Consider the following 27,310-nt stretch of genomic DNA (forward strand, 5'->3'; position numbering starts at 1 on the left):
ACTTAGCCCCTATTCCATATTTAGTCCCTGTGGAAATGGTCTTATTAAAGCATTTAAAAGGGTATGAACTGCCATATTTTACTGCAGATGTTTACTTTGTTGCGTTTGTTTGTATACGTGTACAGTATGATGATACATAAATGCAAAAACAGGATTTAGGAAGCAGCTTTGAGAGTTAAATTGTAAAATGTTGGCGATGAACTGATGGATATATGCGGATGTTTGCAGTTCAGAAGAGAGAATGTTTCCTGAGAGCTTCAATCATATTCCCTTCTTTAATGTGGTTTCTTAAAGGAGTGATCTGGGACCAGATGTAGGCTATGAAGCGATTGGGATTGTTGATAGCAGCCTACCAACAGTAGGAGTATTTGCCAAAGCTACTGCCAAGGATACACCTAAAGCAGCTACAGAGATGTCAGGTGGGAGCAACGTCTTCAGCAGGAACGCACAAACCAAACGGTACATTTGAAAACTGCAGATTTGGTCTTACTTTAATGAAACGCTCCCACAGGGACCGGGATCCGTTCGGAAAGCGAGACGGAGGACACGGCCACGAGTCCGGTGGCCTCTCCTTCCTCTGCTCCCGATGTGGCGCGACACAAAGACGACTATGGAAAAGGAGTCGTCTTCTACCTGAGGGACAAAGTGGTGGTGGGGATCATCCTGTGGAACGTGTTCAACAGGATGCCCATCGCAAGGAAGGTAAGCACCGTCACTCTGTGAGGAAGACGCTTTGTCCCGCACTGCAGACGTGGACATTCTAAACGGCTTGAATCTGTTTGTTAGATCATCAAGGACGGAGAGGAACACGAGGATCTGAACGAAGTGGCCAAGCTGTTCGACATCCATGAGGATTAGGATGGAGCGGGCCCACACTTCATGCTGTGACTGAATTTTTGACATCTCATTCTGGAGGATCCAACCGATCATAATTGTAATATGGGAGAAATAATGTAAAATATGTCATCGTGCTGTTTTTGCTTCGTTTCCTCATCTTTCACAATAGAACATCTTCAAACCGTGTCTTGTTTTCCTGTGTGATCAGAGCAGCTTGTCTTGAGAGAAGCTGTAATAAAAGCTATTTTTAAAATCGAGTGATCCCATTACTCTGAGTTTTTCTCCTTGAATAGCGCCGGTAGCAGATACGCTAGCCTGCAGCTGTGACGGTTGTTAAAGTCTGTGTGCTTGAGCTCATCTGTCCCGAAGGCTTTTAGTCAACGAGTGCTGTGTAGTAATTTCACTGGAGTCATGCATGAAGTGATTGGCCCTTTTTAAATTAAGCAAGGTGATATTTAAGACCTAAAAGCACTTATCAGTTTAAATAGGAACAAGCTGCTTGTATAAAGGGCACCTGACAAGTGGGTTTTGCAGTGAATGGAAGTACAATCAAATTAAGTGGAGCCAATGTGCACTCCCACAAAAACATTCAAACGAAGCTTGGCCTACTTTTCTTGTCCGGAGGTGAAGATGTTCAGTCGTGCAGAAACGTTCTCTGTTTTCCTGCTGTGTGCTTCCTGTTATTAGGAATGCACTCATGTTTTGCATTCTCTCACACTGCTTATCCTATTTGACACTCTGGGCTCCAGAGCCAAGCGCAGAGCAGCCTCTCAAGTGTAAGGCGAAGAACACGTGCAGCCATAACGCCCATCGCCTCCTTTGACATTAATTTTACATGAGTAAACGGCAGAACTGCCTCCCGCTCGGTACGGAGGAATAAACACGGGTTTCCACATTTATATTACAATTTCTCTGGCAAACAGAAGATGGAAATGATCAGACCAGAAATGTTGGACAGCTAGAATGTGAAAGGCAGTTACTAACTGATATAAATGACTTGTTCAGCCACAGTTCTTCACAACTTGTCATCGTGGAAGATATCGGTTATTGAAATGTATTTGCATGTTCTAATATATATTTAAAAAAAATTGTATTTAATGCAAAGAGCTGTTGGAATTTATTGTTTCTTAGTTTCATGAATAATATTAATAATCAGGTTGGGTATAGTTACTTATAAAGAATGAAACATGGCAGCGTAACTATTTTAATTTGGGGTTTTTCAGCAGGTATATATGTGATTATAAGTAATTGTTGGAATTCCATAGGTTTCTGTCAGACTGATGATGTCATGAAGAGCATCGCTTTGAAGATGCTGCTGTCTCTTTAAATATTCTTGCTGTAATTCCTTTAACATGCATATGACCATAAGAAAGAGATCCAAGCGTGAATCCATTTGCACAAACATGGGAAGAAGAAAAAACACTTCCTGGGGATTTTGAATTATACGGCAGCAGCTTCCTGTGTTTTGCACCTGCAGAGCAGGGAGGGACGCTCAGTTGAGAACAGAAGACGGAGCCTGGCTGGAACAGGCAACAACAAGTCCCCCCCCCCCCCCCATCTCTGCTTTTTTTTTTTTTTGGTGTGTGTTTGTCTCCTCAGTTCTGTCGTTGGTCTCTGTTTTTACAAAGAATGCTGTTGCACGTCTCTCCTATGGTGGTGGCTTCATTCCTCATTTTCATGCAAGACAAGTAAGATCAAATTTGAACTTTTAACATATTAACCACCCTTGGAATTATTTACTGGAGGAATCTGCAAATGACTGTTATGTAAATGCTTGTTTTATTGTATTTTCAAAATGATTTGACTGCATGTATCGATAAGACGTGTGATTTAGTTTGTGCTTTCTTGACCTAGATTATTATCTACATGTGACGCACTAAATATTCTGTAATTTATATTTAACAGACAACAGTTGCAGAAAGGCAAAAATGTTTACACTGAACAAATCTTAATACATTCAATTTGAATACTGCATACTAAACCTTTGCATTACAAAATGCTTTTGAAGGCTTAATCTTACACGGCTTAAGTGTATATTAGATTAAATTGTTCACAAGTGGAATTTGGAGATGTTAAATATAAAAATCAACAGGAGAAAAAAAAGATCCATTCCTCAAGAGTTGGGTGTCCCGTCTGCTGGCAGGTCTGTGCTCAGTAAGGAGATGAAACTCCCCAGCAGAGCAAACAAGCCTCCGTCTCCATCCGACTTTCTGGACAAACTGATGGGACGCACATCTGGATACGACGCCCGCATCAGACCCAACTTTAAAGGTAACGTAGCGTAGCGTGCAGTGAGAGGACTTCTTCTGTCGGGACAGGTGTGAGAAAAGGCGCTGCTCGCTTTGCATGACAATCGGGGCAATTAAGTTGCACAATTCATTCACGGATGGGTTAGACGTGAGATATGCTGCAGGCTGCAACGTTGTTGTTTTTGTTTTGATGCCTTGCGCTGTTTTAATATTAACCCAGAACCTGAGGATATCATTTTCCTTTCTATCTCTCTTTCTTTTTACTCTGCTCTTAGATGAATTTCTTTGTCAGATATGTGCAGTTACACTCAAATGTTGCCCCGGAGGCTTTTGTTAGATCCTGATCTCTGCCTGTGAGTGAAGCCAGCAGATTCTCTCTGACAGACTTCCCCCCTCAGTCTCTGGGGTTGCATTTCATATTTATTTCATATTTGTTCCACATTTTTGTCAGTATATGCTGGATAAATCCTGGCAGATTATCTATACACACACACACACACACACACACACACACACACTAATGTCACTAAAGAAGAATCAATAAATTATTATCTCAAAGGAAAAGAGACCCTGAAATATTTAACGTTTTGGTAGTAGGCAGGCGGACTACACTAATGGAAGTGTGCTGGAAATGACAACACAATTTCACGTTGGTTATCTGGGACTAGTCTATTTATCAGGACACAACATGGCGCTCCTTAGGGAGAACAAGAGGATGTTGTTCTGCACAAACACTCGTGTATTTTGTCGTCTTCGTTACCTCGAGTGGGCTCATCAGAAAGCGTCGTCAGTGGTGTTGAAGAAACAAGTGTCTCTGTAGTGTGTGGTGACGATCTGCTCCTGACAGGTCCGCCTGTCAACGTCACCTGCAACATCTTCATCAACAGCTTTGGATCCATCACTGAAACAACAATGGTGAGAATTCTCTTACCGTTAGGCTAACTAAATAATATATCTGTATGTGACAGATTGCAATGTTAAATTCTAGATTCTGGCCTTAAATCAAGGATTAAACGACCCTTGATGTATGTAGTCTTCCACTGCCTGACTTCCGATTACACAGATGTGTAAATGATATGATGTACAAGACGTGGTAATGGAAATAAGGTTTAAAATAATGTTCTGGAAGAGAATTTACTCCAGAGTATTTATGCACCACAAATGTGTCACTCATAATATATTTACTAAAAAAGAAAAGCTTTTTACTATATAAAAGCAAATCCACTGTGTGGAAATACATACACGTAAAATGTAAATTAAATTAAGTTTGAATGGAATGAAACTGAATACATTTGAATCACCAAATACAGTAATTATTGTGTTAATGTGTCGTTTTTTTAACATTAATATATTACAGGTTAAAATTGGATACAGTCGACATCCATCCATCCATCCATGACCCATCCATCCATCCATCTCCTTGTAGATGAGGCATTACTTATTGTGCTTCAAAAACCCTCAGCTGCCTCCGAAAGGTTTTCATTCTCTATTTTTGGACAGCAGAGCTGATGAAAGCTCATTTGCCAGATGAATCACACATGCCTGAGCATGCCGTCATCAGATTAGGATTAAATCATCAACGAATCAATCCACTTGAAATAACTTTCATCTCTAATCCCGAATTCATTCCAGGACTATCGGCTCAACGTCTTTCTGCGACAGCAGTGGAATGACCCCCGACTGGCATACAAGGAGTATCCGGATGACTCTCTTGACCTGGATCCATCCATGTTGGACTCTATTTGGAAACCCGACCTCTTCTTTGCAAATGAAAAGGGAGCGAACTTTCATGAGGTCACAACAGACAACAAACTACTGAGGATATTCCAGAATGGGAATGTCCTGTACAGCATCAGGTGACCTGCTTCTCTCTCTGATTGAGATGTGGCTGAAAAACACACCTATTAGACTTTATAAATCCATTTTCTTGGCCTGTCGAGTTACCAACTGAATATTAACTTCTGCCCTAATGAGTCGTCTCCCAAACCTCCTAACGTTGGCCCTCTAGGCTCCAGTTTGTTTCACTCCAGTTCAGTTGAGTTGTCATTGTTTTTTTCCGGCACCCACTGTGAACAAGTTCATGCTAAACAATAACTCCGGGCTAAAACAGAATCAGGTCAAGTAACGTGGCACCAAAGCCGCAGTGAATCGTAGCATAATGGTAAGAATTTCCATTAGAGTGCAAGAGAGAGGAATAAATAAAGTTCTGCTAAGTAACTCACGAAGCTCCGTCTGCCCTTACTGAATATTAAGAGCAACCCTTAACCACGACCAGCGAGCCAGCTTTCCTCAGAATTAGCATTTATGGCCTTATTTGCCGGCTCCCTCACTAACCTCTCTGCATCTCTGGATAAATGAGGATCATTCATTTTCCTCTTCTCTGCAACACGGCTCACTTGTGCGAGTTGCTTCACTTAAATTCCTCGCTGAAATAAGGAAGAGAAGAGTCCAGGACTTAATAAGATGACCTGTGATATATTAGATCCCATTAAAACCCTTACTAATGCTTTTAAGTGGTGGGACTTTGAGTTTTGTGGTGTATGTTTTCACATTTTCACCTTTGGCCTGTGGGTTACTTTGGCATCCTGCACCGATGGGGTTTGAAGCTACCGCCTTTTTTTTTATTTTGGACATTATTCCAGCTCCATTACGGTGTTGCTGTCTCTGGTTTTCAGGCTGACACTTGTGCTTTCCTGTCCCATGGATCTGAAGAACTTCCCCATGGACAGCCAGACCTGCACCATGCAGCTTGAGAGCTGTGAGTTAGTCTTTCACAGGTTTGAAGACATTCCCTGTTAGTTGCGTCATGAACTTATTGCACACACGCCTCTTTGCCTCTCTCCTAGTCGGCTACACCATGAACGATCTCATCTTTGAATGGCTGGATGTCGGAGCGGTGCAGGTGGCTGATGATCTGATGCTTCCTCAGTTTGTTCTGAAGGAGGAGAAGGGTCTGGGATACTGCACCAAGCACTACAACACAGGTACATGGCACCTGACGACCCGGCGACCAACATCCTTGGACACACACTGCCCATCAACTTCTAATAAGACTGTCAGTTTGTGCCTGTATCTGCCGCTGTGGTTAGGTAAATTCACCTGCATCGAGGTCAAATTCTACCTGGAGCGACAAATGGGTTATTACCTGATCCAGATGTACATACCGAGCCTGCTCACGGTCATCCTGTCCTGGGTTTCCTTCTGGATCAACATGGATGCAGCTCCTGCCAGAGTCGGGCTGGGAATCACTACAGTCCTCACCATGACGACACAAAGTTCTGGTTCCAGGGCATCCCTGCCAAAGGTCAGACCGTCTGATCTGCTGCACTTTACGTTAGAAAATGCACTTATGTGTACTAATATATTAACAAACATTAATGTACTCCAACAATCCAATTAGTTTCAGGAGTGCGTGACATATTTGGTCTGTAATTTCCTATTTTTTTTACAATTAGGGATTAGTTTACACTGCAAATATTAAATCTAAATTTCCACTGCTGAAAACCAAAATAGAATGACATAACTGGCGGAAAATATCAAACCACCTTAGTACCGCACTATAGTTGAGGTACTTCTACAATAACTGAGTATTTTATATTGTGCTACTCCTAATCTTTTACATTTCCGAAGGCTGCTACTTTTCAAATAAAGGTTCTACGTATAAGAAACCTAAGGCCGTTTCAGCCTTACTGCCTCATTGCGAGCATTTCACTTTCGATTCTTATGGTTTCGCAGGTGTCCTACGTGAAAGCCATCGACATCTGGATGGCGGTGTGTCTTCTGTTTGTGTTTGCGGCACTGCTGGAGTACGCGGCCGTTAATTTTGTTTCACGGCAGCACAAGGAGTTCTTCAGAATGAGGAAGAAACTCCGGGAGCAGCAGCGGCAGAGAGCTGTGAGTGCATCCCCACGCCCCGAGCCCCTGGGGCAGCTGTCACCTGCTATTCACAGCGTCCAGCTATGCATGGGCCACACACGACTCGGCTGCATGTTGCACCCCAGCCAGGAAACGCTGATGCTATTGACCTGTAATTAATTCAAGCCATCTCCTCACCCCATTGCTGACCGAATGTTCCCGGCATATTGCTGCCTCGCGTTGGAGTTCATGAGAAGAAAAACATGGGGGGAGGCAAACCGGGCCACGTCACCAGTAGAAACTTTACAGCAGCTGTAGGATTGATTAATTCCAGCAGATGATGACTGCCTTGTTAAAGTGCAAGATTTGAAATATAAATGCAAGACATTCAAGGATACTCTCCTTTCTGCTTGCAATGAGAATGAATATGCTTTCTGTTTTCTCATCAGCAGGCAAGTGGTGACGTTAAAGTGAAAGGAAACAACATGTCAGGCAACAATGCTCCTCATGGGAACGTGGCTCACCAGTGCAGTGTGTGTGCCAGGGTAGGTTCCGGCACCGCCATCATTTTAATACCGGCCGATCTGTGAACCAAGAAAGAATGCGGGTTAAGCACTGGGACTTTTCTATGCCGTGTCTTTCTCTTCCAGGAAGAGGAGCTGACTCAGCAGGATTTACTCTTCCAAAGTTTAGGACTTGCACTGTCGAGAGGGAGTGCGGTGGAAATGGATGCGCCGGTCTTTGCAGATTTGCCTCCCGGTTTAGGGTTCTATGACATACGCCGGCGCTTTGTGGATCGGGCAAAAAGAATTGACACCATCGCCCGAGCCCTTTTCCCCATGAGCTTCCTCATGTTTAATGTCCTCTACTGGCTTACCTACAAAGTTCTACGACATGAGGACCTCCTGTCTGCTCTGTGACAACAACAACTGAGGACTGGAAAGACATGGGACAACTTTAATTCTGCTCTCTTCACTGAAACATTTAGAGGCTGGGAGTCATCATGAGGCATGCAAGATGCATTCTGGTTGCATGTCCAGCACCTCTGGGAAGCTCCACGACAAGGAGTCCTCTGCTTTCATTAAATCTTTGATACCTCCAAGGAAATTCACTTTCTAGTCACACTGATTCTTTATGCTTTACATGTCGGTGTACAGTAAATATCCAAAGAGAATGCAATTCACACGTTGATGGATATGAGTGTGTTCGTTCTGCAGGTTCACACGTGTTGTACTGCAGCACGGGGGTGTCATGTTCGACATGATCCAAAAGTCACTAAGGGTTTTGTTTTTTTACCACAGACAAAAAAAATATACAGTTTATCACAACAAGTAGGGATTCTGGAGATTCCCAAATTAGCATTGGCTTTACAGAGCTATAAAAATTAAAATCAAGGTCTTTTCTTGAGTTATCTCAGATTAATGTCTACTTTATTAGAGGGTATCAGTTAAATTACACACTGTGTTGACATCTCTAATGCCGACTGAATTAATCGGTTTTCGAAACATGTTTCAACTTTAAATTTGAGCTATTTAATGCCGAAACAATCGCACTCATGAGTTTAAGATTTAAGCTTCAAAACCTGCATACTGGCACATGATCAATATTCATCCCTTCAACAAGAGCGAATTAAACGTGGGAGCACATCATTAGAAGATCGTAACAAGCTCTAGAGATTAGTGTGTTACACCAATTAGTTTCCTTTCACATTAAAATGGATAGATGTGCTTAAATTAAATATATAGTTTCAATAAAGAATCTTAATTAAAGTTCATAGAGATTAACTCATTTGGCCATGGAGCAGTTATCAGAACATTGCATTCCTAAGGCCTTCCTGATGGCTGTTGTATCAGTGTTTAACAAAGTCGAACTGAGTTACACATTTATAATATGTTGTCCCCCCCCCCGAAGAAATTAATATATCCCTGAAACCCTTTGTCGGTCAACATGAAATAAAGAAATGCTTTAATTGGAAATACTGAATCTTTCCTTTTTTTAAAAATGCATGTATATAAATTGATAATGTCGTAGCATGCCAGGATGTAAACCAAATAAATGCAGTTACCATTTAAGTAATGATATTTAAATGAGCAAACTCTCTCTAAGGCTAGAAGAATCTTTGCAGCAGTGAATTAGGTTTGACCAGATTTGTCTTTCCCAATGCTTCCCATTGTCAAGATGATTCTCCTCGCACTTCCTTTCAGTGGGTAAAGTGACAAAACTACAATGACTGAGCTCATGCAGCAACTCACACAGGATTGGTTTCTAACATAGAGCCTAGCTTGATAAGCATTTCTATGAGTGCAGGCCTGGAGACTCCATCGCTACGAACCTGGTGAAAAGAAGAAAACTTGTCATACGTGCAGCTGCAATATTAATATTTAATTTAGAAATGTACATCACATACATCTAAATTAGGGCGAGCAGGGCTGCACACATTGGCACTACGAGTCTGTGAAACAGGGAATCTTTCTGATACTTGGTTGTACATCAGGACATGAAAAAATGATGTCTGATAATAAAGATACTTGCTTTAAAGGAGCACTGCGAGGTTTTCACAGCTGTCGAAGAGGCAATATCCATTATCATGGAGGAAAGTCTGACTCAATGCTACACCAAATTATTTTTATATAATTTTAGACAAACAACTAGTATGGGCGAAGCAGAATTTATCCAATACTAGAGACAGGGATGGAAATGCATCTAACGTTGTGAATACAGCCTACAGACACAAATAATGTCATGCTGGACTTTCAAAATCTGACAAATCTTGCCACAAGAGGGTGCTGCTCCCTCCATAATGCCCCATCACACGTGGATGCAGGATCACACACTTTCCTACACTGGCCAGACAGCAGACTTTTGAATACTTTTCTCTATATGAAATCAGGATCTATTGTTGTTTGGGGCTTTTGAATTACCCATTTAAGATAATCAGTTTTGGTAGTAATATTATATATACTGTGTATACATATTATATAATATGTTCTCTATTTTTACTTTTTGATTACGTTTTTTAATTATAAGCATTTCCCTGTGCCACCCATTACTACGGTCGTCGTTTAGCATGGATTGGGGATCCATCCAAACACCTTCAACGTGCATTTATTCTTCGCTTGACCAGCAAATAAGGCAAATCCACACATTACATAAGATTATCGTTTCCTTACTTGGTGTCACAGGACAAAACCTACTGGTAGCCTTGTCCTGATAGACATCTTTACATCTTTACATCTTTAAAGCCACAGAGGAAATGCAATCCATGAAACCAAACCATAAAACACTTAAAAGATCAATTCATACTGATTTTTTTTTTGATGGAAGCAGGCGGTGGGACGAGTTTGAACCTTGGTATTTATGATGGGATGTAAAACTGAGATGTAAAACAAAGTACGAAACAGAAGTTGTAAAGTACATCTAACCAGACAATGTGTAGAGTTCAAATATGAAAAAGGTTATTCTTGGTAGAATAACATTTGTGATTATATAGCATACATTCTTAACTTATTTTGGCACAAATGCAGAAAACAACGGGGGGGGGGGGGCACCATAAATATAGTCATTCTACGTGTGTTGAAGTTAATAGAAATAAACTTTGCAATAGGTTTTTGTTTGTTTTTTAACTGTGTGAGGGGGGCTTTGCCTCCGTGAAGAGTCTCCTGGCTGGAGACGTGGCAGCGCCTCCGGTCATATGATTCTTTAGTTCAGGCAAGCTCCTCCCGTCGCAAGAAAAAGATCCAGTCAACACCTGCCTGTATTTTTATTTTATTTTTTATTATTTTGGAGAAGTGACACTCCCAAACATCCTCCGAAATCAGAAAAAGTTCCTAAAGCTATTCGCTGCACATTTAAAGTGAAATACTTTTCGTGTTTTTTTTTTTGTTTTTTTTAGTGGCGTTGACCAGCTCAAACTATGGCCATTTTTAGCCGTTAGCTGCTGACGTTTACAGAGGCCTCAAATAGCTTCCGTTCCACGCCGCTCCCTGATTGGACCGTTCTGTTACTCACCCAGCGAGCGCGCGCTGACGTAGTGGCGGCCGAACGAGTCCGATATTCTGCACCTCAATGGAGGAACAGCCCAAAGATCGGGCTCAAGTCAGGCAGCAGCATCACCACCACCACCACGGAGAGAACAGGCACTCTGCTCAACACACGGCTCGCCTGAAACATGATCAGAGCCACGTCCAGCGCCAGCATCAGGAAACGCAGACGAAGAAAACAGGTTGGGCCGTCCGGAGAGAAAGTGTGCTAACGCTTGCTAGCCTTACTCAGCTAATGTCAGCGAGCCGACTAGCCTTTGCTGACCAGTTTTAACTTCAACCTGATTGGAAGCTTGAGCCTCGCAGTCGGCTGTTTAGCCGAAGTCCGTGTTTATTACCCAGAACGTTTAAGGACGTCGCAGCTTCTGAGTCTGCTCGGCTGGACGGCGATATTTGACGACCGTCGGGGTAAAATGAATCGAGCGAGCCGGGCTGAACGTATAGCCGCCGTTGCGTGACAGTTGTCGCTGCTGGTTTGACATATTGGCGATTGACCTTGTGCGCCGGCTTCTCTTGTCAGTTTAGTTTAACAAACGCAACTAACACATTTTAGCAAAGTCCGCGGGGTTGGTGTGTGCGTTCAGCACGGCTAACGATAACCACGGCACGGCTAACCCTTCAATAGCAGTCAAAGCTGTGTCTTATTCATTTCAGCATGCTAGTGTCCGCTTTAGGAAACGAGCCGGCTCCACTGGAATGCTCTGGAGCTGCCATTTCCGGTCGGCCATGTTAGAATATCACTGCGAGCTAATGCAGCTGGAGAGCGCTGGATACGTTAAAAATTACAACAATGACGTCTGGCTCGACTTGTCCATTTTTTCCCCCTTGTTATCCCGCTTGTTTAAAAGTGTTTTTGTATTGCGCCGCAGTCTTCCATTTGCGCGACGGCACGTCAGTGCAAAGGGAATCGCTAGCTAGCTAGCTAGCTAGCTGCTAGCTGCTAGCGCTCAGCCATTCCCGACGCGGCCTGTTGCATGTTGTCCAGTGAGCGTGCCAGAGCCGCACAAACTTCAGGACGACCCCCCCTCCAAGACACACGGGCTAGCAACGGACAGACGCGGCTAGCATAAACGTCATGTTCGCTGGCAGGGACGTGAACCACGTTTACACTTGAGCCGAAAAGCGGGGCTATGTGCGGGGGGGAGGGGGGGTGCTACCGACGCGAGGATGGCTCCATTTAATGCCAAGTCCCACGTAGCAGCCCCCCCCCCCTACCCCGCCATATCCGAACGCTGCTGTGCGCTACACAGCAAAAAGGTTGACTACCAGTACATGCGTGTCATAAGTGCTGCGTTGAGTCCGGCTCCGAGTCTTTTAATGTCGGGGAAGATGTCTGCTTGTAGAGTAATCGTTAAGCTCATGATTTGTTTTCAAGCGTTGGTCTGAGCTTAAATCTAAAGTCGGATCAAATCTTGTGGAACGACAAGTTTCCCTTTCGTAGATGTGAGTAAAGACTCTCAAACAGGATCAGGAGTCATCGATGGTGTGTAGTCGTGGATTGCTTTGGGAATGGCAACAACTGTTTCATTGATAAATGTAAATTAATTTTGTAATGTACCGGTACTATTCTATTGCGCTGCTTTAATTCAGAAATAATTGAATTGGAATTAGCAGCGCCTTTAACTTTCATTTTACTTCAGGAAGCCGGTGTTTTTCATTGGGTAAGATATATTTTTACCGAGTATATATGGTGCAGCTTCTGGACTTGGTTTATGTAAATATTGCGTGAATGTTAAATGGGTGTACCCAAATGCCTGCGTACCATTATTGATGATAAGCTGACATTTGAGGCAAACACAGATGCTGCATCTATTGGTTTTATCAGCCTGTTATGACCAGCTTCTACGCAACTTGTGCACTTGTTATGTTTTAATTGTGTGTTGACTGGATTGCTGTGTGTCTCTGCTGGCTGTGCAACAAATTGCCCCTGACGGGGGAATATAAAGTTTTTCTGATTCTGAAATGGATGCTGTTTTGGTAAATGTCCATGCAGCTGCTACAAATGGTTGTGGTGTGTTTTTATCATGTAAAGCTTTCTGTTTTACTGATTGTGTCTCCCCTTTCAGGTAATAAAAAAGTGAATATCGTTGAGGAGGAGGGGGAGAAGAGTTCACGTCTGTCTGATACTGCTGGCATGTCACATCCCCCCAGCAATGGTAACAGACACACAAGCAATGCAAATGTGAAGCAGAAGTCAGCACAGAAGCTGTACACGACTGTTCCAAAGCGCAGCAAAGGATTGGACCATAAGAATATTGACCTTAAAATTGACAAGGCATTGGATTGGAATCACCATGAGGGCCAACCTTTGGATAAGAAAGACTCCGTATGTCTTCAAAATGGCATCGTAAACTGTGGCTTAATTACAAATGGCTATTCCAGCAAAGACAATGATGGTAGCGGCTCCGAAGGTGGATATACTACTCCGAAGAAACGCAAGGCCCGATGTATCGGCACCAAGAACATTGATTATGTGATTCAAGACAAGGAGAAAGACATGCAGCAGGGCAACTCTCCACAGGAGCATGGGGCTTTTAATCCGGAGGTGACGACTGGGAAGGGAATGACTTCTAAACTTGGTGGGTTCAGAGCCACCCATAAAGTAGAAGCTCAGTCAGCGAGTAGAAGGGTTGTTGTGTCTGAGGTTTCAACGGGGGAACCTCAGAGGAAAAATGCTGACGGCAAAGCAGTCGGCACCTCTGGTAAAAAGACTGAAGAGCGACACAAAGCCAAGCTCTCTTCACCTTCAAGAGAGGACCCATGGACTTTGTTTAAGCCCCCTCCAGTATTTCCTGTGGACAATAGTAGTGCTAAAATTGTTCCCAAGATAAGTTATGCAAGTAAAGTAAAAGAAAACCTCAACAAAGCAGCTCAAGGTGGAGGAGAGGCGCTGCCTCCTCCCGTTAGGCTGTCACAGGTCCCCATGTCTGCTCTGAAAACTATCACCTCAGCTAGCTTCACTAACGGGCCCGTTTCTGGAAATGGAAACGGATGTCCAGTGGGTACCTTCTTTGCTCCTGCTGCTCGTAGTATTCCACCAGCTCCATCTAATCCAGGTGGCGAGAATGTAGCCTCTCCTCTGGAAAGTAACTGTAGCTCTACAAGTAATCCCGTAGATGGAGAAGCATACGAGCTTAGAAAGTGTACTCTCTTAATTTACCCTTTAAATATGCAACCTGTGCTCCCTAGCGCTCGTCACCTTGACCCTCCGGCTGCTCAGACAAATCAGAAAACTCTGGGAGACATCTTCGAGAATCAGTGGGGGCTTTCATTCATCAACGAGCCAAATTTGGGCCAAGGAGGAGGTGGTGGCCAGTCTCCTGCAGAGGACGAGGCTGCTCTGGTCACGTCGCAGAGCGAGAGCCGGGGTGTTGCAGCCAAGGCTGGACAGCCCTGCTTCGATATTAACCCGTCGTTCTTGGAGCCAGGTCCTTCGGTTCAAGATGCAGAGAGAAGGACTTGTGTCCCTTGCAACGCGTCTCATGCTCGTTCTCCTGCTTGTGTGATGAGCGAGGATGGGAGCAAACCGCTGCCATGTGGTCAAGAAAAGACGAAGGCCGAGTGCAAAGGTGCAGGTTCTGCTCGTTTGGCCCCCGCTAGAGACAATGGTGTCGGACCTGCACAGGGCCAGCTCACCGCTGTGCTGTTTGGCTCGTCTAAAGAACAGGCCTGCTCTAAAGACGTTGGCAGAAGGTGTAGCTGGGGGTCCTTTGACATTAAAGCTGCTGTCACTTATCACACTAAAGGTAACCTGTACCGTTCGAGTCGTTTTGTGTCGTTAGATTAAGTTGTAATCCTTCAGATTTATTTCGTGGTTGATTTCTCAACAGTCAGAAAGAACGCAGCATATTTGGAAAACCTAAAATGGCTTATCCACTGAGCCTTGACCTCCGGTGGCAGAGGTAGAGGATCAGATGGCCTCTTGAGTCCTCGATGTTCCTATTTTGTTGGAAGCTCGAGGCATAATCCGGCCCCAGCCAGCGCTCCCCTCACTGTTTCTGCAGCTTTATCCTCCGTCTCTTATCGTGCTGTTTCTCTTCAGTCATATTTTAGACGCCAGACTTCATCATTGTGCGTATTAAGTTGCGCTGCTGTAAGAAAACACTTCTGCAGCATAGCAACGCCTTCCTCTTGGACAATCTAACATGCACAAAGGAATAAATCTCTTCAACTGACTAAATTCACCATCAGAACTGATTGTTGAGCCACGTAAAATACAACGACTTGTGTCTGATGGTTGGACTGAGAGTAAGTCGGGCTGATCATGTCCAGATTGCAGATCCGTAATGCTGGTTTGCATCATTTCCTGTGACTCTCATGGCACTCAGCCGTTAACAATGAAAACTAATTGAGGTAATTACGAAATAAATGCTTTGAACCACAGAAGGTGTTGCAATCATTGCAAAAGCGCGCTTAATTTTACTGTAAATCTCAAGGATTACAATGGAGTTCATGTACTAATTACATTTTATCGATGTCAATATTGCAATATTTCCAAAACTATTTGTGACAAGTTGACCAGGAATGTTTTTTCTTGTCTTCAACAGAAATGGAATTCATTTTCAACTTGCAAAAACAAGGTAAACGGAACTTGTTGCTTTCACTTTTCCCTAACCGCTATTTATGAAACGATTGTTTGCTCAACAACGAGGATAAAAGGAATTTTAAGAACACGCCCATCGTTGCACTTATTGAACTAACTCTGCACCACAAAGACACACACACACACTTTTTTCTAGCTGGGGTTTGTGTTTGGGAGCACGGAGGCAGCGTTAGCGCCTCTCCAGGAGGCACGGCTATGACAGACGGATCCTTGCTGAAACAAAGGGCCGTGTTTGTTTCCTAATGAAACGTAAGCAACCCGAGGTAATCAGCGGCAGAGACACTTACGATTACTGACTGTGACATGCTGCTGGCCTGAAGTTCTCCGGTGCCGCCGTTTTGCCAGCTGGCAAGTGAAACTCGGCAATTATTCCGAACAGTCTGAGATCAACGCGCTGCGATGATTGTTAAAGCTACGGTAGCTAAATGTGCTTTTACTACAAAGGGAAAGTTCCACTTCCATCTCATTTGATTCTGTTGATAATTGTCTTGCAGGAAGACACATTTTTATTTGGCAATAAACGATCTAAAATCTTTTCCTATGAGGAATCTAACAGTGTTCCCTCTTTTTGTTTTTGTAGATCCAAAAAGAGTCGTGGTGTATGACGAGACCACGGATGGACCTAATCAGTGAGGCGAGCTGCTCTGCAGTGCTCGGCGTCTTCTGGGTGCTGCAGTTATCTACCTTGGACAACAGACGACTGTGAAAACTCTTGATGGTAAAGCGTGGACGAGTGGACTCCTGGAGTCTCGCGTGGAATAGCGGGACTTCTGCAGGGACATCAGAGAAACGCTCAACACTCTGGAGGGACATCAGGAGCTGACCTTTGGACACTTTGTGTAACCGTTCGTCTCGCGGCCCTCTCGGACGATGTTCAGGAGTTCACCGAAGGCGCGGCGTCGTGGCTTTCACCTCCCTAAGCCTTCATCCCGGTTAAAACGCGTCGGTCGCCGGATGCCAGTCATTTTCTTTGTTCACGCATTCAGATGAGTTCATTGTAGATATGTCGGACGTCATACGTACACATCTGCGTGCGAGCGTGAACGAACCGCGGAAGAAAGGAGAACACACTTTACAAAGAATGCCTTGAAGTTGTGGAACAAAGATAAGCGGAATCCTTTTATACTGTCAGCTAAGCGGGAGCCCAGAGGCGAGGGAGGGGCCCAAAGCAGGAAGGGACGAACTTCTCTGAAATCCTTTTTAGGGGAAAAAAAAAAAATCAGAACCCAGAAATCAAACACTAGCTTGTTCTTTTTATGCTGTTTCATCTGATCTAACATGTATGTAACGCGCACTGCCCCCCAGAGCACAGGTAGAGAAGTACCCCATTTGAAGGAAAGCCCCGCCCCTTCATGTTGCCACCGCCATGCTCAAGATTTTAAATATGTCTCCGTTGGGCAACACCTTTGCCAATCTTGATGCGGTTCATACATTTCATGGAGATCTTTGAGGTCAGTGCAGTCTCTTCTTAAAACCAGATCCATGAACCTGCTGGTTTGTGGATCCCGATTTGGGCCGAGTGACAAATTGAGAAGCGTCGCCGCCAATCACGTCTTCTGTGCTCTTTGTTCAGCTGCGGGACTCAGGACGCTCGTTCAGATCATTTCGCCTGCGTTTCAGCCGGTGTAAAAGAAAGAAAGCGTTCAATTCCTTTCGTCAAAGGAACTTTATTTTTCAGCGTATATTTTTGTTGTCCGGCTCAGCATCAGGTTTTTGCTTTTCAGTCTTACGCCGTTGATTTTCTTGCATGTTTACTGGTGGAAATGAACGAGCCCAAGGTCGCTCTTCGTGCCCCCCCCCCCCACAAAGATAATAGTAATAACAAAACTTGCAATAAATCTAGCCCCCCCCCCCCCCCCCCCCCCCCCGACAAGCCACTTAGTCAGACTGTGTTGAAATGTGAAGATGAGTTCTGCTATTATGTTTCACTGTGGATGACATTTTACGTTTGCAAAGCGATGTGCAATGAGCGGGGGATGGGTTATGTAGCGCTGCGAAGTCACCCGATATACTGGTAGAAAAGAAAAAGGGTGTTTTTAGACCAATGCACAGATCAAAAAATGTATTTTTTTATTTTTTGCTAAATGTTTAAAGCTCTTTTAGGGACACCCCCCCCCCCACCCCCCCCCAAATAAATAAATAAATTGTTATCTGGTAAGATGTTGACATCCCTTTCATCATTAGCTCCAAATTAGGATTGGTTTGTTCAGTATAACAGATTAACTGTCAATTTTTATTCTCTAGCAGATATGATTTGGATAATGTACGGATTAATAGCACTTTATGTAAACTAATAATTTTTATCTTTTAATTAGTAGAGATCTATATGTACTGACATAAATAAAGGATGGCTCCTGGCTGTTGTTCTACAGAAATAAAAGTTAAAGCAGAATTGTTAACAGTAACTCAGGTAGTGTTGATAAAGCCATGACTATGTTCGATGTTTGTTCTGCTTCCCATCATGTACTTTTCTCAAATTGGAAATGTTGAATTCTTATTCTCGAGTATTGTTGTGACGAAATCAAATAACTCCTGGTGAGGAGACGCCGTTGGGGCGTGCAGAGGTGCCCTCACTCATTTCGCCCTCTAAAAATAGTTTTCCTCTCTGCGCCTGTTTATAAAAGCACTTTTTTGGGGGGGGGGGGGAGGCGGGGCTTTCAAGTACACTTCCTCCCAACGTGTCTTGATTTGGCAGCACTGGTGCTCGTACTTGTGTGCAGAGGTGGGAAAATCTGCAACCGGTTGTCTTGACTTTCAACTTCCACAGTCGGCTCCGAGACACGGCCGACGACGGAGCGGGGGAAGGGTGTTTGTGCAGATGCTGCAGCTCATCAGCATTTAGACTTTTGTTTTCCTGCACTTGTCAACAAATCTGTCAAAGTTAAACAAAGCTCACAATTTAATCTCCCCTGTTTGCCCGTTAATCCTCAGACGATGTAACTTAATCAGGTCTCTCGATGGGAGATGTCAAATTGATCAGGCTGGAATGTTGATCAGCGGTGTGTGACGTTACTGTAGTCTGATGGGCTTTTGTTTGAGGGGATGATCCTGGACGGGGATGAGGGAACGTCCCGCCCATCCCACCGCGAGACGCTTCCTTTTCAAGCACAGCGAAAAGGCAACGTTGAATATGCATTTGTACAGCTGGAGGTTTGAGCACTGTAGCCTGCAAACCAAAACAATCAAGCTTCTTGAAGCTGGGTGGATGTTTAATCAGCAGCCGTGGGGGTGTGGGGGGGGTCGGGCGGGGGGGTTGGAGCTGGGAAGTGTTCAGTTTCCACTTCTGTCTGGATGTGTGGTCGCCTCAAAGATGCTGATGCAGGCTTGATTTGTGAGCGGTCGGTCTTTTTGTGGAGGTAGAGAACTTTTCCTGTTATATGCAAGTTATACTCTCCCCCCCCCCCCCCCCCCCATTGTTTCCTGTTGAGGTGCCTGTGTGTGAGGGGGGGGGACTTTAACAGCAATTTTGATTGTTTAAAAATCTGCTTTCAGCATATATGCGTGCCATTTTCTTTTAGTTTCTGTACCGTTTGCTGCACTGTCTCCGTTTTCCCTCAGCTCATCCTCAGTTCTCCGTTAACGGGGGGGGGCGTCTAACGACTGGCCGCTGGGTGTGTGTTTGTGGCAGTCCATCATCGAGTTGATGTAAGAACTAGCACGTCATTAATTTGATTAAGTTGATTTTTTTTTTTTAGCATATGTCCTTAAACGAGCTTTTTATTTTTGTCTCATTGAATTCATCCATAGATGCAGAAGCAGGATGAGACGAGTGACACAGAAAAATGAAGATGTGTCATTTAACGACTTTTAGATGATCGCTGTTGATTATAATTGATGTAGACCTAATCTATCCTCCCAGTGTTAGTATATTTAACGTTTTCTACAAATTGATTCACTTAATTTCTTTAACTCGTTGCTATGGAGTGACTAGTATTGAACTATTTTTTTTGGTAGTGATGGGGGGGGGGGGGGGGGGGCAGGTACTGCATTTACATGCAGTTCATCAACTCTGAATCTGCTTTCGCCAAAGGTACACTACTCAGATATTCAGCTACTTGACAGCAAACATGCACCCGGGGGCTACTGATGATGTCACAGCCAAGCTCGCTGACATCACACTGGGTTTGGATTTTTATTTTTGCGTAGAGACGTCACTACTGTAGCAGCTGAATGTCACTTTGAGAGGTTACGACACACAATGAGGAGAAATCTCAGCTAAATACCGAAAGTGCTGCTTCTTCATCCAGTCATCGATCGTCTATTGGGAAATGCTGGACTTTGTGCTCCACTTAAAACTGTCCCTCCTGTCGCCTCGTGGAAATGTTTTAATTTAGGGGGCTTTTTATTGTGTGACTGAACGACACCTGGGGAAGTGCAGGTAATTCGGCTCGCAGAGCCAAAAAACAAGGGCGACGTTTCTTTCTTGGATCTGGTCATGAGAAGAGTTGCTGAGTCAGCGTTTGGTCTCGTCATCTCAAATGGCTGCTGTGCGTCTTTTTATTTTATTTTTATCGCTTGCCCTCCCCCTAAATGTTAGGGGCTAACATTTATTTCTCAAAATGTCTTACAGGTCGACGTTTCAGTTTTTGAGTGAGCAGTCTATCGTTTAATTTTTGTTTTGAATTTAACAAGTGTCACATTTCAATGGTCTTTTTTTTTTTTTTTTAAAGCATGATAATAACCCTTAAATTCCAAACAATGTAATAGCCAATAAAAATAAATAAAAAAACTCCAGTGTTCACAATTTTAGTTTTCATTAAAATGTCATATTTTCATGAACCTGTCACGTGTCCTTCTTCGGTATTTCTGTTTGATCGTTTGTGAACTGTTGACCGATGTTTTGACTTTATGACATCATTTCACACAAAAATAAATCTAACTTTGGCCGCCAGGATTGGTTAATATAGATCTGTAATTATGGAATGCAACCAAGTACTTATGAACTGCAGTTTTCCTGTATGACATTTACTTAATAACTTCCAGTAAATTTACACGTAAAGATTCCTCCAATTACGATTCTTTACAATCAGAACTAGCTTTGATGTCGGGAGTTTTGGTATTTATTACTTATAAATGTCAAACAGCAGTATCTGACAATTTAGAACAGAAGTCACGTTACTGTCTTAAATGTCCTTGTGGTTCAAAAAATAATTATTGCTGGTAAAATTAAATCAGATTGAACTATTTGAGGTTTGAAACATATTTAGAAGCATTTATTTACCAACAGAAGCGGCTCAGTGGCAGAAATCGCGGGTGGGTTTATTCACACTCACCGCATATGTTGGGGAACGTCGCTGCTCGGGGACAGACAGGACAGCATCATTGGTGGAGGCTGCGTGGATGTGGAGCTGCTGCACCAGCAGCGAACAGAGGCGCCCCCTGGTGGACAAAGGGTTAAACACTGACTGAGTCTCCTCCAAATTTCAGCATCTTTTGTATTCGTATCAACTAAAATATGTCTTGAAGGCATTTTAACACCGTAACAATGTACAAGTGAATACATGTACAACTGTTACTACTACTGTACTCTCAGCTTGTCCCTTCAGGGGTCACCACAGCAACCCAACGTTCTCCACTTCACCCTGTCCTTTGCATTGTCCTCCCCAACGCCAGCCTCGCTCATGTCCTCCCTCACTACGTCCATGTATCTTCTCCTGGGTCGACCTCTAGCTCTGTTCCCTGGCAGCTCCATCCTCAGCATCCTTCTACCGATATAGTCCCTGTCTCTCCTCTGGACATGTCCAAACCATCAAAGTCTGGTCTCTCCGACCTTATCTCCAAAGCGTCTGACCTTCACTGTCCCTCTTATTGTCTCACTTCTAATTCTATTCATTCAGAATTGTTAACATTTCCTAATGAATTTAACCTAATTCCAATCTAAGTTATTTTAACTCCGGCCCCCTAAAATTAAATGATCTTTGCCCAGGACAAACAAACAAACTAATAAATAAATAACGGATGCATTGGAAACTAAATTAAAAGCTACCTTAAATACTTTGTATATTCTGTATATGTGTGAGTTGTGTTATCACTGCGGTGACTCTGGAGGCTGTTGACACTGCAGGTGGCGTATTTTCACCACAAATGCACAAATATATTTTTTTGTTCTGGCAATGGGATTGAGCCAGTATTTACCGTCACCTCCTCAACGCATACTCCTCGATTACTCTCTGTACCTCATGGAGGCCACATGGGGCTCAGAGAGATTGTCAAATGCCCTGGAAGGTCACTAAAAGGTTTGATCTTTGTTTCAACGGTTCGGCTCTGCAGAAGTTATTTCTGAACAACACACAGAACGTCACTGGAGGACCACTCAAAAGAGGAGAAACGTATGGCGACCCTCTCTACAAAGAGAAATGAACCGTAACCTTCAGCTTAAAGAAGCGTGTTGAGAATGTGAGCAGCTTCTCTGCGTCGGCGCCGACCTGAGCTGCTGACGGAGCCGTGATGCATGGCGTTTCTCAGCCGCGCAGGTCAAGAGGCGTTTTATGGAACAGTTTTACATTGAAGGGCCTCACAACATTTGATGGATCCCCGCATGCCGCTCATCCTCGACAGGCGCAGAGACCGGCAGCGATGCATCATCCGAGCGCTTCTCCTGCTTTCTGGGAAGAATATATCAGCTCAGAGCAGACAGTCCCTGACATTTAGTGATCTGTGATGATCACCATAAACCTTACATCATCAAATGTCAGACTTCAGCACTTGCCAGAGTTTGCAACCCACCTGACGTACATCACGGTTCAAAGAACGAATATACCGCAGGCCCGGTTCCGATGCCCACCCGGAGCCTTCAATTTAGCAGCATGGTCGGGCTTATATTCGGAGAGGAGGTGCGAGGGCGGGAGGGTCAAAAGGTCAGACGCAGCAGGGCGGGGCTCAGGTGTCACGATGTGAAAAAAACAAAAGAAACAACAACAACATTTTGACACCATGATCTGAAATATTTGACTTTAGTAAAAGCTGTCTGATCCCCAGAACCCGGACCCTGACGGCCGTAAAGCATAAACAGGATCAGATGTATCACTTATTACTGTTAATGTTCCAATCCTCTGATTGTAACATCGTCCCTCAATAGACAGCCGTCCGTATATCCGAGAACTGTCCACTAGTCACTCACACGAGGCCGATCATTCATGTCTCGTGTGCTCGCACTCCTCTGCCGCCGCCTTCTCGACACATAAGAGGGGAAGAAGGGAGATCCGCACACGGGTCGTCAGCTCTGCTCAAAAGGGACCCCGATTCAATGAATTATTGGAATCCTACGTGACGTCATTCAGCTCCGGTGATGCTACGGAACCTCAGAGCACGTAACACAAATGCATGATGGGACCGCGCGGCTAACGGAGCATCAGCGGGGGCCCGAGGAACGAGGCAGCAGGTCATTCGTTTTTTGGTGCATATTGTTTGCTGCTAGGTGGAATTAAGCTTTGTGGGTCGCTGTGGAGGAGGAGGAGGAGGGACATTTTTGTGTGACATGGTCCATTGACTGTTTTCCATAGCTCAGGAACAATAATGAGATTCCCCCCCCCCCCCCCCCCCCCCCCCAGAATATCAGTGCCGCCATTCAGCGTGCTGATTGTGTTTATGAAATTGTGCATACGTCTCTCAATGCTGCAGCAGGGGAAGGGAAAGCTATTTTCAAAACATTAGCAAATTGTTTTCTGTTATTGTGCAGAGATTGATAAGAGTATGTGTTGTCTAAAGACACAGACACACACGTAGAGTGAAAAAAAAAAGCAAGCGGTGGTTCGGAATTGCCTATCGCTCTTCCCGTACACAAAAAAAACATAAACAATATCAGCTTTCTCACTATTAGACTGTAACTACAATTTATTTACTCGATTATTTAGCACAGGTTTAGCGTTTCATTTAAAGTTCAAATTTCCCATTATCCAGTCTCTTTTTTATTATTTAGAATTTAAATTATAGACACGCACCACGGAGTTAGTGGATTATCGGATTACTGAATGTTCCCAGTGAGGTATAAAAATGACCTTGAGCTTGACTTTGGAATCTTTGGCGCGTCTCACAACAGATTATGTGCCAAATTACTCCAGATTTCACACAAATTACCTTTTATCTGTCAACCAAAGGACGGGCATTTCCTCCATTCCGTGCATGGTGGGTCACAGCGCTCAGCAGAATTCCCACTGACTTTAAAAACTGGTTTTCCCAGCTTTTCACCACCTCGGGGGGGGGAAAAAAAAAAAAGCAAGATAATGTTTGCATGGCAACAAACTCATTCTCTGATGATCACACATCGCAGACGGATTACAGCGGTCGGCGATGCAAACATCAGAGGTTTGTTCTCGCCGCCTTTGAAGTCACTTTCCTGACAAATCCGTGGTGAGAGCTCTTCTCAGACGATAAACAATTCTGAGGGTTTGCACATATATTTTGACTCATTAATTAACCGCAGGGCTTTCTTCCTAGTGGAGGTAGCGGAGGTGAATGCATTGTTTCGGATATAATCATCAGGAGGATGATTTATTCCTGGGGAAAAAAAAGATTTGACGCACAAACCAGACTGCGTTCGTGACACGCACTCAAAGCGTTCTAATAAAACAATATTACATTCAAAAGGCCTCTTGACCTGTTGCCAATAAACATTCCAACACCTCCGCGCATACCCATTCATCTCTCATTAGTTTAATTGCTGTCATAACAGATTTGGGATGAAATGTCTCTGGGTATGAAGGTATATTTTTTTCCCACCAGGAGACTACAGGCTGTAAAACGGCGGTAAAAGTCTGAGATTTGCAGCAGAAGTCATGGAGCCATTAATCCACTGGTAATGATCCCCTCTCCTCCTCCCTCCTCCCCGCCCTCAGCATTTATTTGGTGTTTTTCTCAGTCCTCCAGTAATAATTGAAACTCTTACCTGCTTCTTCAGCAGTCTGTTGCTCACTAGTTAGCTCTAAGCAGCTATTGATTCTGGAGCATCAGATCCATGAAGACAATAATGATGAACAAAAAACCAGACGCCGGCATCCTCTGTGATCTGGGCCAAAGCTGATGGCCTTTGAAAAGCCTCATCTGTGAGAGAAAGGGACACAGTATGTGAATTATCCAAGTCAGATAACTCATGACCTCTTCTGCTTTTCACGCTGCTGCACGGCTATGTCTAAATATTGAGGCCATGATTACTTTAATTTTAAGGAAGACTGCAAGTGTGAGTCCGTGTGCAACTGAGATAAGGATTCTGCAACGTTTTCTTTATTTTCTCATTTTCACAACCTAATAAAAATTGTGTGACATATAAAATGAAGTAAAAATGAATATTCAGAACAATAATAAAGACAGATGGTAGTAATAGGGTTGCAATATTTCCTACTTAAGAAAATTAATTGAGAATCAAAATCAATGTGTTAGTATTTAAAAAAAAAAGAATTGTAGATAAGATCAGATAAGTCCTGATTAGAATTTATTAACTACAGCCGAAAAATGCTATCTTAAATCTCGCAATCATTCCTAGATTCTCTCCCTCATACGAGTTATCTGTCCCGTTCTGCTGCTGCTGATTATTCTCATTTTTTGAAGTCACCCCTGACTCACTGGTATTATCTCCAAGTGTCTGTCAGGTCGTCAGACGTCTCTTTCATTAGGATGGAAAGGTCACGTGAAGCATTTTAAACATATGAAGCACGCTGTTTGTTTCTTCTCTCCAAAAACAAACCAGGGAGCAGCTCCACGGGAAGCCGTCTACGCTCCTGGCAGTAGACTATTTGCCATTCCCAGAAGGTCATTTGGTTAATGCACATTTGAGTTTTCATGGACTCTTAACTAGTTTTTAATCAGCAATTATTAGTGAATTGGAAGGCTGTGCAGGCGCATGACTCTGCCGGCAGGAGAGTGCCCATCAATGTCACGTCAATTTCCATGCCAAAGACTACATTAGGTCTGCAGTCTGGGAGGAAACAGCCACCTGAGTGCCTCGTCTCCCCATCCACAGCAGTCTCCCCATCAACTATTGACTCTATTACACTGCTCTGTCACAAAAATGTTCCGCTTCAAAAGAGGAGCAACCATTACATGGCTGTGAGGGGAGATAATTTAGTGATGCACATAAAATTAAGTGCCTATCCATTGAACATTGCTCATTATTGCACTTGAATTCCTACAATGTCAGGCTTGTGTGATGGTCCTGGATGCTTCCCAACCTTTCAATCCATCCCCATTTTCAAGGTATAGCTGGACTAATTATTCTGATGTGCTATATAAACAGCTGTCATTCTCATCTATATCTAGCCTACCTGTAATTGGCAATTAAACATGCAGGCATCTCAGACTAGCTCTTAATTACCGTTAATAAATGCTGAGGGCCATGAGGTGTCCTCGCAGGCTGGGGTTGGGGGCTGCGAGTCTCCTGCAGTACAGCATCCCCGCATGAATATGCATGGTGGGGGCCAGATTTTCTTCAGATCTCTGCTCCGCTTCTCCGGCTGAGGCGCACAGAGGTGGCAGCAGAGCGCCTCTTGAACCGCCGCGTCTTCATTACACCTCCACGGCGGCCGCGGCATTGTCTCTGTGCTGCATCCTCGCAGTGGCATCTCTGCACGCTGTGGCTTGTTTGTGTTTGCCAGGACCTGTCACATTCAGCCTGTTAGCCCAGGCCCAGGGGAAATTTACACAGAGCCGCTGGTGTGAGGCGAGGGGGTCACATGAGCCGGTGACACACTGCCTGATGCATATTTGGTAGGATTTACCATTTGTGTATCACCGTATGACAGAAAAAGTTGGTGGACACATTGAATTTGAGTATTTTTTTTTTTGTAAATAAATAAATAAATACTCAAAATCAATGATTGAGGAGAGGAATAGGTCAAAAGGCACTGAGAAACGGTCCTGAGCTGCACCTTAATTTGTCAGAGGCACTGTAAAAACCCTTCAGTTTAAAGATGATAGAGACTGTATAAATAGAAATGTCACATTCCAACAGCCGCCGCGCAAATATTTTTCACAGTTTTTACTTTAGAACAAACACTGGCTTCCCTCTCTCTGCTGCGAGCTGACATTTAGCTCCATAATGAGTGCTGATTGTCTTGCAGTGTTCCACCAAAGACCAGAAACGTTGCATTTAAGAGCCGACCAGCGCTGAGCTCTCTGATCACAACGGCACTTTAAGTTAACTCTTAATTAAAGGCAGGTGGACCGGAAAGGTCAACCGGTAAGGCCAAGTTAAAGTGCAGACAGAGCAAACTGTCCATTTAATCTAATTTAGAAAGACATTTCAAACAAATCTAATTTAACACAATAAATATAAATCCCCAAACAAATGTTGCAATTTCTGAAGAGAATGACATTTAAACATCGATCCATAAGAAATTGGAAATTCATCAGAAACATTTGATTTGCAGGTTTTATCGGTTTTTAGTATTCTACGTTTGCACAAACCGGATGTCTGTCAGAGAAAACCAAAAGTCAAACGCATCTCCCAAACGTGTGCCAGCAGCAGCCCAGACGGTCAGCCCTCTCCTTCCCTTTACATCAGGACTAAATAAACGCGGCTTCAGTGGGACCAAAACGTCTGCCTCGGCTCTGACAAACAGAGCTGCCGGGCACCGGTATCGATTCCAGTCAGAATTATAGATCACCTTGTCCGAATGAGTGATGAAGCTGTCGTACTGTTGCTCCCACCCGACAAGCACTCAAACGCTTAAAGATCCTTGAATTACAACGCATAAATAACATTATGTTTAAGAATCCTGGGAAATAAAGCTATT

General features: G+C 43.8%; 3 protein-coding genes across 3 annotated transcripts in view; all 3 read left to right on the forward strand.

Annotated features, from left to right (window-relative positions):
- The window catches only part of LOC137900301 (apoptosis-inducing factor 1, mitochondrial-like), a 2,804-nt gene extending 1,701 nt beyond the window's left edge, over positions 1–1,103 (forward strand). The window contains exons 3-5 of the mRNA XM_068744366.1: positions 295–419; positions 512–702; positions 787–1,103. Of these exons, the coding sequence (XP_068600467.1) occupies positions 295–419; positions 512–702; positions 787–858 (388 nt within the window). The 3' untranslated portion in view covers positions 859–1,103. The remainder of the gene's footprint in view (positions 1–294; positions 420–511; positions 703–786) is intronic.
- A 1,363-nt stretch (positions 1,104–2,466) lies between these two features.
- On the forward strand, positions 2,467–7,913 carry LOC137899943 (glycine receptor subunit alpha-2-like). Its single transcript, XM_068743973.1, has 10 exons — positions 2,467–2,525; positions 2,981–3,108; positions 3,934–4,001; positions 4,719–4,942; positions 5,762–5,844; positions 5,933–6,070; positions 6,176–6,390; positions 6,822–6,980; positions 7,391–7,486; positions 7,592–7,913. Exons 1-10 carry the CDS (start codon positions 2,467–2,469, stop codon positions 7,859–7,861), a joined length of 1,440 nt encoding a protein of 479 aa, XP_068600074.1. The 3' UTR covers positions 7,862–7,913.
- Positions 7,914–10,995: 3,082 nt separating this feature from the next.
- On the forward strand, positions 10,996–17,366 carry nufip2 (nuclear FMR1 interacting protein 2). Its single transcript, XM_068744804.1, has 4 exons — positions 10,996–11,163; positions 13,048–14,727; positions 15,529–15,561; positions 16,165–17,366. The coding sequence occupies exons 1-4, from the start codon at positions 11,007–11,009 to the stop codon at positions 16,215–16,217; spliced, it is 1,923 nt and encodes a 640-aa protein (XP_068600905.1). The 5' UTR covers positions 10,996–11,006; the 3' UTR covers positions 16,218–17,366.
- Positions 17,367–27,310: the final 9,944 nt, after the last annotated feature.

This window comes from Brachionichthys hirsutus, chromosome 10 (assembly GCF_040956055.1).
Source record: "Brachionichthys hirsutus isolate HB-005 chromosome 10, CSIRO-AGI_Bhir_v1, whole genome shotgun sequence".
Lineage (NCBI taxonomy): Eukaryota > Metazoa > Chordata > Actinopteri > Lophiiformes > Brachionichthyidae > Brachionichthys > Brachionichthys hirsutus.

Excerpts from the sequence above, each read along its gene's own strand:
- nufip2 (XM_068744804.1), top strand. The coding sequence starts at position 11,007 with ATGGAGGAACAGCCCAAAGATCGGGCTCAAGTCAGGCAGCAGCATCAC. Across the intron at positions 11,164-13,047 it reads AACGCAGACGAAGAAAACAG|GTAATAAAAAAGTGAATATC; the intron begins GTTGGGCCGTCC and ends CTCCCCTTTCAG. Across the intron at positions 14,728-15,528 it reads TGTCACTTATCACACTAAAG|AAATGGAATTCATTTTCAAC; the intron begins GTAACCTGTACC and ends TGTCTTCAACAG.
- LOC137899943 (XM_068743973.1), top strand. The coding sequence starts at position 2,467 with ATGCTGTTGCACGTCTCTCCTATGGTGGTGGCTTCATTCCTCATTTTC. Across the intron at positions 3,109-3,933 it reads CATCAGACCCAACTTTAAAG|GTCCGCCTGTCAACGTCACC; the intron begins GTAACGTAGCGT and ends TGCTCCTGACAG. Across the intron at positions 6,391-6,821 it reads CCAGGGCATCCCTGCCAAAG|GTGTCCTACGTGAAAGCCAT; the intron begins GTCAGACCGTCT and ends ATGGTTTCGCAG.